At 42.6% G+C, this 12,429-nt stretch overlaps 1 protein-coding gene across 1 annotated transcript in view; it reads right to left on the bottom strand.

Annotated features, from left to right (window-relative positions):
• clasp2 (cytoplasmic linker associated protein 2) overlaps positions 1-12,429 on the bottom strand; it is a 61,109-nt gene that overhangs the window by 7,873 nt on the left and 40,807 nt on the right. The window contains exons 22-34 of the mRNA XM_083926108.1: positions 10,669-10,842; positions 10,420-10,464; positions 8,021-8,128; positions 7,650-7,712; positions 6,981-7,087; positions 6,808-6,831; positions 6,480-6,635; positions 5,937-6,028; positions 5,789-5,852; positions 5,018-5,077; positions 4,081-4,244; positions 2,868-2,946; positions 859-1,002 (exon numbers count right to left, since the gene is read on the bottom strand). Coding sequence (XP_083782234.1) covers positions 859-1,002; positions 2,868-2,946; positions 4,081-4,244; positions 5,018-5,077; positions 5,789-5,852; positions 5,937-6,028; positions 6,480-6,635; positions 6,808-6,831; positions 6,981-7,087; positions 7,650-7,712; positions 8,021-8,128; positions 10,420-10,464; positions 10,669-10,842 — 1,280 coding nt within the window. The remainder of the gene's footprint in view (positions 1-858; positions 1,003-2,867; positions 2,947-4,080; positions 4,245-5,017; positions 5,078-5,788; positions 5,853-5,936; positions 6,029-6,479; positions 6,636-6,807; positions 6,832-6,980; positions 7,088-7,649; positions 7,713-8,020; positions 8,129-10,419; positions 10,465-10,668; positions 10,843-12,429) is intronic.

The following is a 12,429-nucleotide window of genomic DNA, read 5'->3' on the forward strand; positions in this document are numbered from 1 at the left end:
AATACTTTTGCACTTTAAATTTCTTGGTAGGGTAAATTTTGGAGTGTATATTTATACATTTGAGTGTGTGTATGTATATTTGTATACTTATTTGCATGGTCATTCTGTACTTCCGTTTTGAGAGCGCTAATCATGTGACTTGGCACAGGTGCTTTTAAGGAGGTTTGTCTCCTCACTTTGTCTCATGTCTAAAGAAGGGCTGGGGCCCAAAATGTTACATGGTGCATTAAAAACGCTATTTAGGGCAGATTCTGGTGTGCGGACTCACCGTTTGTTCTTGTACTGCCTGTAAAATACAAAATCCGTTCGTTAGAAATATCCTGGTTTGTGCCTGCTGAAGCTTTTAGGCAAAGGGCTCTCTTGACAAGAAAAAACTACTGAACAAGCTTCTCCTATTAGCAGAGACCTCCTACTGTTAAGCAGTGACCAGAAATCTTTAAAGGTTTGCAGATTTGAGCACTTGAATACAATCTTGAAGGGGAATGAGAGGGTTTTTGATAAACTATTGGCATCTTTTCTAAACTACATCCCAAATTGTGCAGTAGACCTAGCAGGGGGGCCCTGCATTGCGGCTGAGCATCCTTCCAGTGCTGAATGTCTAATGCTCTCTTGGTAAATGAGTGCATTAGTTGTTTACTCTTCGGTCCGTGATATTTATATCCAAGCTCTGAGATGCGTTTTTTTTAACCCTTTTTGGCTTGTATTACATTCCGTTCTCAAAAATTCAATTAAAATCTCTGCTGCGTTTTCTGTTTTTTTGTGTTTCACTGAATCAAAAAGTGGGGCCATTCGTTCCAATATCATGAGAAGTAACTATGGGAATAATGTTTTGAGCCGGTGGGGTTTTTGTGTCAGTACCTTTCTGACGTCGGAGCTCTTGGGTTCAGTTGTCCAGGTGATGATGCGGGAGATAGCCAGCCGAGTCTCACTGGAGTTCACAAAGTCTGGAGCTTCCATCTGTAACGTCAGCGTCTCAATGTACTTCAAAATGGCCACCTTCACCTGCAACACAAAAACGCACATTTATACAAATAATTAGTGGGCTGACTGATAACAAAGACACTGCATGGCCAATATTCACCTGCAAAACACAAATACAGTAATCACGCACTCATGAAAAAAGTAACCACCAATGTTCACACTCAGCATGTACGACCGCAGCAGATTGTGCATCTCTTGCAGGTCTGAAAATCAAAATGATCTGATGAATCAGTGAGAGAAGATCAAAGTGCATTCATGGTCATGCTCAATCACGTGGGAAAACAAATCCATCAAAAAGAAAAAGCGATGACAAATGACTAAACATTCATCGCAGGCTCCGAAACGCCACAACAACTGACTCCTGCCCAGATGTTCCTCCATTTGAACCTCAAGGACCAGTAACTTCCTCCAAATCACGCGCCATATAATTGCTCCCCCCGGAGCGCACTGACCTGGGAGGACTGGCTCCAGGCGGCGGCCTGCTCGTCTAGAGAGCAGGCGTGGCGCCGCGCTCTGGGGGGGAACAATTTTACCCCGGACCCTCCCCTGCCTCGCCCTCGCCCGCAACACGAGCTCCGTACAGGCTTCAGAGAGAAAGAGGAGAAGCACCGCATCAATCAACGGAGAGAAAAAGGGAGACAGGGACAGGGGAGGGAAGGGGGAGACAAGAGAGAAAAAAAGAAGCGGAGGGAGGGTGCAGTGCAGAGTGTAGTGGAGTAAAAAGATTGGAAAGTAGGATTGGGGCGATATTGAAAGTTTATACAATTCCGAAAATCTGGCAATACACAATGTAACAGTTTAGGCCACATGATGGCAGCAAAGTGCTGCAATGTTTAGTTAATCAACAAAAACCAGTGGTTCATGAAGCTTCATGTGACAAGAGAGAAGATGGATAATGACGCTGCTGAAATGCTCAACATCCTTTAACATCCTTATAATGTGTGTGCACGTATCAGTGTTGCAAGCAGAGTGCATGACTTGATCTTGCATGTCCCCTCAGGCAGTGTCTTTAGGGTGCATTTATATTGTGTGCTGCTGATATATAAAAACCCAGGCACATTTACAAAAATCCTGTGAAACATTGGCAGATTGATTTCCAACATCACCCCACAAGCATATTTTATATATGTATATATATATATATATATATATAGCCCTTCCCTATGATGTGAGCTCTGAGACTCTGAGAAAAATGTTATTTCTTTTTATCTACAGCTGACAACAATAATAAAAAGCAACAGCAAGCTACCTCTTAAATCACAGAAGGATTGAAATTCTGCCGAGTCAAATGAAGAGCGAGAATAGTCTTAAAGGGAATTTCTATTTTTAGTGGAGGGTTTAAATTGTGATGCTGATAAAAAAATCTTTTATTGCCCAAGCCTATTTGTAAGGCAGAGGAAGAGAGACTGATAATGACTGAAAAAATAGTGAGAAAGGGGTGAAATATCGGGCAGGAACGGGTGTTGGAAGGTGCAGAGCGACAGACAGATAATCGGGTAAGGAAAGAGAGGAGTGAAGTAGAAATTGAGAGGAAGGTAAGGAGTGGGGGTGGGGGTGGTGTGCTAGGGGGTACTGGTGAGGCGAGAAGTTGCTGAGAAGTTAATGTTAGCGAGGAGGAAAAGTACAAGATGGAAATGGGAGTTAGAGAAGGAAAGCTTGAAGGTTGTGTCCACACTGTAGCAGAGCAAAAAGCCGGTGGGGAGGCGAGGTTAATCACTATCCAAGCACAGCCCAGGATTTAGGGTTTTGGGCAAGCATGAGGTCATATCAGTACAGCAGAGTTACCATGGTTACACAGTCCCTTAGAACACACACACACACACGCACACGCACGCACACGCACACACAAACACACGCACACGCACACGAACACACACACCATTTACCTTGAGGTTGGGCGTCTGCGTCTGGTCGACGGTGAACCTCATGAGAATAGTGAACTGGAGGTCATTGGGGAAAGACTCTCTGACAGAGGGGGAGAAGAAAAAAAACACTTTTAACTTCCTGGGCATGCAGAAACACCTCTCAAGATTAAAAGGATCTTTCCCCGGTTGACAGGTTAAGATACTTTTCTGTGACACTTCCTAATGCTTGGAAGGAGAGAGAGCCCCCCCCCCCTTTCTCTTTCCTCCTTTTCCTGAACTACCTTATCTATTTTTGCTATTAGCTATGGATTTCACTCTATTTGGTTTCATTGTACCCTATTATCTACTTATGTTATAAGTTATTGAATTATTTAGTTGGTTACTATGACCATGGCTGACAAGGGTTGTAGTGAGGGATAGTGGGGTATGTAGGTGTTTTTGTTCCTGTTTCTTCACTTTTAGGCAGATGTATTGACACACTGTACAACTGTTGTACTTTTTCTTCATTGACCATCTGCAAATTCAATAAAAAAAAAGTGAGAAAAAAAAGAAAGAAGAAAGTCAGAGGAACAGTGTGTAAGGGACAATGTTCAGCGAGAGGGTCATTATCACAAATGGAACCAGGGGACCCACAGTCTTTGACGGGGTTTCATTCGCAATAATGAGCCGCTCACTCAACATTAACCTGCTTATAATACCGCTACTTACAAAAGAAATCAATAATTTGACACAAAATATTGATTTCAGCAGAAAGCTTATGTCTTTCTTTTCTTGTGCCGCAGCTTACGTTAAATGTATTAGACCTCTTTCTGCAGGTTAATGGATGATGGACCAGAACTGCGTCCATAGCAGTGGGTTGTTATACTTCTGCTACAATCTGCTATACAGAAATAACAGACTGCTGAGAATGACCAATCAGAAAAAAGTATTCAACAAAGCCGGGTAATAATTTGTTGTTGTCCTTTCTTTTTGTGTATGTGTAAAAACACAAGACAGAGAAGGCAGCGTTGTTCCTCAGAGGACTATATGTGCTTTTGTATGTAACAAATAATCTAAGAGCTAATAAGAAATAATTATCTTTTTTTGTACCTGTCAACCACAGCTAGAGATTGAATTAAAAATGGACCTTGAACTTCCATGCTCAAATACAACTATATACTTAAATAATCTTACCCGTGGATCAACAACTCATACGCCCTAATGTCAGACTATACTGTAATGGTGCGACACCCACCTTGTGACATCCAGGGCTCTCTGAACTTTGGCCTGTACAGAGCCCAGCAGGTCAGCTCCCATCTTCTTCAGCAGCTGTGTGAGCAGCACGAACAACCAGTCCTGCAGGTCTTCCTTATGGACCTGGATGAAATCTACAAGCGTCTCCAGGAACATACTGAACACCTAAACACACACACAGACACAGTTTTGAGTGACTCAGTCATTCAACAATTCCCATTTTTCATGCACACATGCATACTCGCAAGTAGTTCTGCATTGACAGTGTCATTACGGGATAAAGGAAGGTTGCACTTAAGTGTCATGTGAGAGTAGCATTAGTTCCCATTGTGAAGTTAGTGGTTATTCCCTCATCACTGCAGCAACCCACCGTCATTCCCAATCACCAATTAAACTTAAATCACCCATATTAAAAACAATATTAATAATATTAGAAGACCACAGTGAGAGTTAATTATTTGACCAAATGAACAAACACCAATCAGACTGTGTGTGGTCACCGTCCCTTCATGCCAGTGGTTGATTTCACCGGGACAGTGTAGTTATAGGCAACCTCTTTTGAGGTAGGTTAGTGAGTGAGATTTTCAACCAAACACAATGTAAAAATGCGATAACATTGATTGGCTAAACTTACTCTCTACAGAGAGTTCCAGAGCGAGGCGGCATGGGGGAGAGAGAAACACATCGGTTAACATCCTGACAAAGAATACCTGCATGAAGTCAGCATCTGTGTGTACGCTCAAAAATCTTGACTTTCAATCCTACATTTGCAAAATGGAAATAAGAGTCATGTAGATAAGAGCAACAACATTTATAAAATACATGAAGTAATGTTTTGTGCACACTAGGAAAGAAAAAAGAGAGAGATGAGAGAGAAGAAGTGGGAAAGTCGTAGGGTGAATAGATGAAGGCAGGAGATCCACGGTGAGATGCGGTACCTTGAAGGAGGCTGAGCTTATACCGGATTCTGCCGTGCCGTACACCCTGCTGCAGTCTCGCTGAAATTCATCAAATCGTCAAACGTCAAACGATTGGGAAGGGAGAGGGGCTCGCACACACCTTACGACATGTGTGGGGTGCTCAAAAACGCCGGAAGAAAAGTGGCAGTGTTAGAGAGGGCGAAACGCAGCTGGTTAGTCAGAGAGAAGAGCTGGCAGCCCATATGTTTGTGTGCGTTTTAAAGTGCGTCTGTGTGTGTGCGGTCTGTGTCGTCGCTTCAGATTGCAGGAAGGGAGGGGGGAAAGAGAGGGAGTGGCAGCGAGTGCAGTGAGCACAGCCGGCGGATTGCCTGCTGAACAGTGACAGAGCAATCCCACGAGACGGCGAAGAGTGTGAGGTCACACGCAAACTCAGGCGTGGCATGCCGTTAGAAAACAGTCCGTCGCACACTTTGCATGCCTGTGATTATGTGAATATGAATATCCATGTTTGTGTCCATCTGAAAATAAGTTTTGACCTGCTTTTTCCGCCTTTTTTTAATCTCGAACTTTGAACTTCTGAATGTGTGTTTGTGTGTGTTAACAAAGAGATCCTTGTGTTTGCTCTGGCAGAATCCGGTACAGTGAAAGGTGGTGCGGATGAACAAAATATATGTAACCAAAGGAAAAAATAAAAGTGGGTGAAAATTATGATATGGACTATTTTGCATGATGTAAATGAGTGAGTGTTGTGCGTCTTTGTGCGAATACTTGCGCCAAATGCACTCATACCTTACTGTGAGGGTCTGCAAACATCCTGGTGAAGATTTCACACAGCCTCTTCAACTCAACCCGACTGTCGATCAGAAATAAACACAGTTCAATGAAAAACATATTCAATTTATTCTTTGAAAACATATCTGCCCGTTCTGTGGCTGACCTGAGGGTGCGTTGGTTCTTGAGCAGCGCCTGTAGGCCCAACAGCCCCTCCTTCCTCTCTGACCAGTTGGCACTGGCACAACGGTTCAGCACCTGGCAAGAACCACAAATACAGACACACAAAAGGATTTTTACTACAGGTGCAACAATTAGTCGACTAATTGACTAGTTAAACGATAGATAAAAATATAATCGTTTTTTAATTTTTTCATGCAAAAATGCTTTTTCTGTTTTAATATCATATCAAACTGAAGATCTTTGGATTTTGGACTGTCAAAACAAGACATTTAAAGACACAACTTTTGACTTTGAGAAGCTGGGACAGTTTTTCATTAGACTGTTTTTATGGCATTTTTTGAGACCAAACAATTAAAATAGAGAAAATAATCGTGCAAACGTGCAGTTCGGCAGTGTAATTACTGTACAATTATTAGTGTTACGAATTTCTCGTGTCTCTGATCATTGCAGGTCCATGGTATATTTATTCTGCAAATCCTTAAAATCTGTGCAAAGATTCAAACTGGATGTTTTTGTTGTGTCCAACCTCAGCTACGTCTTCCGTCTGTCTCATGTAGGTGGGGATGGCTCCTCCGTTCCTGGAGCTGTAGGACCTCTCTGAACATGCGCTGGATGCGTCACTGTTAGCGTCGTCATCAGAGTACATGCTGTAGTTTTCGTACCGCCGCCGTGCTGGCTTCTTCTGTGGGTGGAGGACAGGAATCCAAAAGGGATGAAATTAAACTGAAAATGAACGCAGAGTAAATCCAGGCACAGGCAGAAAACATGCACTCACACACCTACTTTATAGAGCACAAACACAACTAAACACACATGACACACAGGTAGTGTAAGAGGCAGGATAAGAAGCTGACCTTGGACCGCATGTCTCCCAACAGCTGACAGCGTTGAACAGAGGTAGAACCAGTGGTTAGTTAACACGTGCACACACACACACACACTCCGGGAGGTGTGAGCTGCACATGGTGACGGCTTACTGAAATATGAACCGTTATGATTTACGTATGTGTTGTACATGCTTTCATACCAGAGCATCTGCGAGAGCCTCTTCCACATCGGAGCCTGTGTTGAGAACCCTCATGGCGCTGACTGAAGAAGAGAGACGACTGGACTGACTGATGCCGAAACCCGATCCTGCACAGAAGCAGACAGACGGAAAGAGTGAAAGGACATACAGACGGCTTTATACCCAACCCCCCTTCTCTCACTCATCGAGCTGTCGCTCACTCGTCCTCTGATGATCATCCATTCTCTGACATTTACTCAACCCACACACACACAAGCACACTACATTTCCCATGAGCCAATCCTGTAAGTAGATGGGATGACTTGTTAGGTGACATTGCAGGTGCCGCTGGGGAATAAAGTATGATTGACAGAAAAAACGGAAGAACACAATGTCGTTGCAGGAAAGGGGCAGAGATAAATAAAACACATGGTAAAACTGGCAGAATGGCTGTCAACTGGCAACTGAACGGGCGGAAACATGCAGTTCCACTGGAAGGTTCAACATCCTGGAGCAGAAGGAAATAAAAAAACACGGAGGCTGATGGATAAGAAAAGAAACAGGCTGATAAATAATGTAGGAAGAGATGCTTGGCACTGAAGAGAACAAAAAAGAAAACGGGTGAGCGAAAACAAATTAAGGCGACGTGGGTGGGTGAGGTACGGAGAAATAGATGTACTCAGCCTTCACCTGCGGCACCAAAAGCGTCAGGTGTGTGGAGAGCTCCAGTGGAGCGAGAGTAGCTCCGCGTTGCTGCAACCAAGATTAAAACACACATACAGAGTTTAACACCCGCACAAACACACACACACACACCCCTCACACTGATCAAACAGGGTGTGAGAGTAGAAAGAAAGGCTGAAAGACATGCAAGTGATTGCTTTTTCTTTTTTTTTTTAATCACCCCTTTTTAAACCGTTGAGATTTTTGTAAGTTGAGTTTAAATCAGACACTGAATTAAATAAAATATCTCTAGTTTCTTCGTTTTTTTCCCTTTGATATCTTATTGATCCTGAGTTTTTTAATTATCCCTCCTGTATCTGTCTACTGCTGCTACTCACCAAGGGGTGTGAAGGAGCGTACAGGGCTGGTGTCCCGGCTGCTCTCCCTGCTGGCCTCTCTGCTGCAGCCCTGACTCATACTGGGCCGAGGGATACGACTGCCCCGAGCTAACGCCACACGGGATACAACACCGCACCGCAGCAGAGGGAATGATGAGAGGGAAACAAGGGGAAAGAAGAGCAGTGGAGGGAAGGAAAGTGAGAGTAAGAACACAAAAGGACAAGGGAAAGGGACATAAAGAAGACAAGAAAAAGACAGAAGAAAGACAAACATGAGCAGTGACAAAGTAGAGAGTGTGGACAGTACATGGATAAAGAAATAAATAAGACGGACCAGGCAAAAGTGACAAAATAACAGAAACAGAAGAGAATACGAGCACAGGTCAACTGGCACTGAGGGAGCATCTCAACAGGTTTTAGTCACTTCTTTTTAGCATTTTCCCGAGCAAGAACAAGAAGTTCCACAATACTTCTCTGACGACTAACTAATCGTTTCAACATGTTTATCAAATGTCCTCAAATATTGAAAGCCCCCATAAAAAGCTCACCAAAAGGTGATGTCTTTCATTTGCAGGATTCGTCCCGACTGTGTGAGGGAAGAAAGTCGGCACAATGAAAAATGCACAACTTTTTTATTCCGGCAACAGAGGACACAGGAGTGCTCTATCGAGTGTCCTCAATTACATTTACATATTGTAGGAGGGAAGTAGCTACAGTCTATCGAAGAACATCTAAATGTAAATCTCTAAACGCAGGCTAACGTAAAGACACAAAACATTTGATTATAGCTTACGTTGTGCTATGTATGAAAAATGTCTTCTTATAAATATAAAAGGAAGAGTGTTACTAAGGAAAAAACAAAACACTGCTGGCTCTGATTGAGCTCTTGAAGAGGAAAACTCAAGGGATATACTTAACATCTAGTAGTAGTAGATGTATAATGAACATATTGGAGAGAAAAAAACAAGGTATGGAAAAAAAACTATTTTACATAAAGAAAAGAGGGAAGATGCTGGTATCTATGTAGTTGTTCGGATTTTTTAATTCTTAGCCCTCTGAAAAGGCTTAACAGGAAGCACGCTGAAGCTGTAACTCCTGCTTTGTCCATGGTCTTCTTTTATTTATTACAAAATGATGACACATGACCGTGACAGGTCATAAACCTGAAATGATTAACCACAAGTGAAATTAACACCAATGCGTTATATATTTACAAGCTACACATTGTTAGCAGGCTATTTCTCAACTATAGCTAACCAATGGGCCGTGTGCTTCTGCCAAACAGGGAAATAACGGCTGTGATCAATAACACAGGCAGTCAGGCAGGCAAAATAATATGAGATACAAAACTCTTAAATAAATTGCTCAGAGCTATAAATAAGGGTTAAATAATGAAAGTCTTGACAGTAGTATAGATGAAAGTCTTTTCAAACGAAGAGTTTTCAACCAAAATTGTCATTTAGGCCATTACGGACAAGGTTATTTAAGAAATAGATCCAAAAGGCCTCTCTTTTCAACAAAAACTAATCTTCCAGAAAAAGTCCCTATGCTCATGTAGAGATGAGTAGAAACTGTATAAAGTGTGCTGCAACGGGGTAGGTAATATTTACATTTGATCTACTTTGATTTGTCAGACTTATAGTCATGTATTATATCTGGGTTAACTATTATAGTTTTCAAGTTTACAAAGAAACAGATACAATTTCCGAAGCAAGAATTTTGGGCAAATTTGCTTAAAAAAAACAATTTAAACAATGAATTTATTCTCAGAACTGTTGCAGATTGCCAATTGTTTTCCCAGCTCTAGAAGAGATGCACCCAACAGACGCACAGGACTGCTGGACTCATTTAAAAGAACCTGTCTGATAATCACATGCACTTGGACGAACGCCCCACGTCTCACACGCAAACACACAGAATAGAAAAGGAAGTGATTTGAGATGAATTAAGTGATCGGGTGGGGCGGATCTGTGTTTTCATCCAGTAGCATCGCAATCAACTTCGCCGTTCATTGCTTTGTTCATCAGCGTCTAAATCAGCCAATCAGGGTTAATCACAGCCTACCAAAGCCCTGATGAAAGCTTCGCCGACCCTGCTAGAAGCTTCTGTTCATCAGCCACTGACGACAGGTTAGTAAAAGCTTGGGAGGATTTCATAATGCATGGACTTCTGCTGGTCATGGGCACCCATTGCCATAACAACACAGCCATGAAGTCAGAGACAGGTAAGAGAGATGGGCTCTATGAGGCTTGATGGAGGGAGTAGGAAGGTGGGCGGGATTGTGAGATTTGTAGTGATGGATGGCGATTAAGGAGGAGGGATGATTTTAGGATGATGATGAGAATAAATAGACTGGGGTTTAGAGGTGGATAGTAGGATGGTCGAGGTCGGAGCCTTACCTCCTCTGCTTGCTCCGTTGTAGATGGAACTAATGCTGGAAGGAGCTAGAGGACAGAAGCATCAGGGGCAGGAAGAAAGGAGGACAGGGAGCAGGAGGGGAAAAAAAGTTGAGATCCAGGGGTGACTGTGCGTGCTGCTCGTAAGGAACCACTGAGTGTCAAAGCCTGACTTTTTAACACCAAAACATCATGTAACTTTATGTTATAAAACTGGAGGAATATCAAATGAAACCGTAATTGTTGACTTACCAACAGAGAGGCGGGTGGGGGAAGAGTCTCTGGAGCAGCCCTGGCTACGAGGGATGCGGCTGCGTCTGTTTTTGTCCCCGCTGGACCCGGCCAGCACCCTGTGGGCCCCTGAGCTCATGGTGCTCAGGGCCGTACTTGTCAGCACACGACCTGGGGAGCCGCTCCGACTGCCAGCTTCAGAGAGATGCAACAAGAGGACGAAACACAGACAGACAGAAAGTAAAGTCAGAGGACAAGTGGAATTTAACTGTCAAAGCCACAGAGAATCGTAACAAATCCCCTCTAATGTGAGGAGGTTATTTTAAAAATCGGGACTAATCTTACATAGATACAACTAACCAAGACAGTTGCTACTGTTGTTCACTAAGTGGCACTAGTTTTCACACACCTTTTTAGTAAATGTTGTAACATACACTAGATATATTAAAAATACACATAACTAAATGGCACACTTTACGGTGTTTGATGTCATTGGAAAGAGGATTCTCGAGGCTAGGAGAGTTAACGAGCATTTTTTAAATGTTTACCCATTTGTACAAAGTCTTTCATATCAATAAATTACAACAAAGTGAATACATTTAACAAATACATTTGAATTAAAATAAATAAATTGTCATTAAGGTGACATTTTGACAACATGATGATTTACAGACAGCTCTACTGTCTTATGAATACATAACAATTGATAAAACAGCTCTCAATTTGTCCTCTCCTTTACATCCGGTCTCCAAATGCAAAGCCCACAGTTCTACAATGACTCAGTACGATCAACCCAAAGACAAACAGAGGAGAAGTTGCGCTGCAGTGATGAATACAAAGAGTGTGGACAGATGTTTGGGGAACGAGCTCCAGGGCTCAACACATGAAGCTGGACCTTCATAGATTTTAACATGACTGAAAGCCTTTCGCTCCCTCCCTCAGTCACTCACACACTCAGACACACAACCCATGAAAAGTCTGTTTCCATGCACTAGTACCTAGAGAAACACAGCTAAATAAATATAACTAAACTACAGGGGAAAAGCTTAACAGGGATTGTTCTATTATCTTGATCACCACCTGTGACTTTAAACAGTAGCTGATAATTTATCAATTTCCATCATGGTATTTATTATTTATTTTATCATGTACAGAAGTCGTCTCCTCATATTAGAAGATATAAAAGGTTAATGTGGATTCTGTAAATGTCTGTGTGCATTGAAAAAATATATTTTGATAAAATGAAACAATCTCTAGACTACATCCAGGCACACATAAGAGTGCAGAAAGACGAGGCTCCTAAAGCAGTGTGTTTAGCATGATCACAGGACAGCCATGTTAACAGTCTGTGACTACAAATCCCAGCATGCCAGATTGGGAGGAGCTTTAAGTGAACTTCCTGGGTGCATGTGAAGGAAGGGGGGGTCAGGGAAAAAGAGGAAAGGCAGTAAAGATAAAAGAGAGCAGAAAAGAAGTAGCGTTGTAATCTTACCACCAACAGGGGTAGCAGACTGAGATCCTGAGCCATTAAGCCCATGGGTTGGGAGGAGGGGGGAAGCAGAAGCCAGGGGGAAGGAACAGCAGATTAAACCAGATGAATTATGAGTGTTAGCGCAAAAAATAAAAGCGTCATGGGAGTTAGAACACAGAGTACGATGGGAGCGCATCCTGGTGTTCCATATCAAGAATGAAGGCGAAGCTGATTAAATAACTCCATTTACTAAAGAGAAAACAAGTTTTGGAAATGTGTTGCTAAAACAAACAAACACTGAACCAGCTGCA

The sequence above is a fragment of the Echiichthys vipera genome, assembly GCF_963691815.1.
Source record: "Echiichthys vipera genome assembly, chromosome: 13".
Classification (NCBI taxonomy): Eukaryota; Metazoa; Chordata; class Actinopteri; order Perciformes; family Trachinidae; genus Echiichthys; species Echiichthys vipera.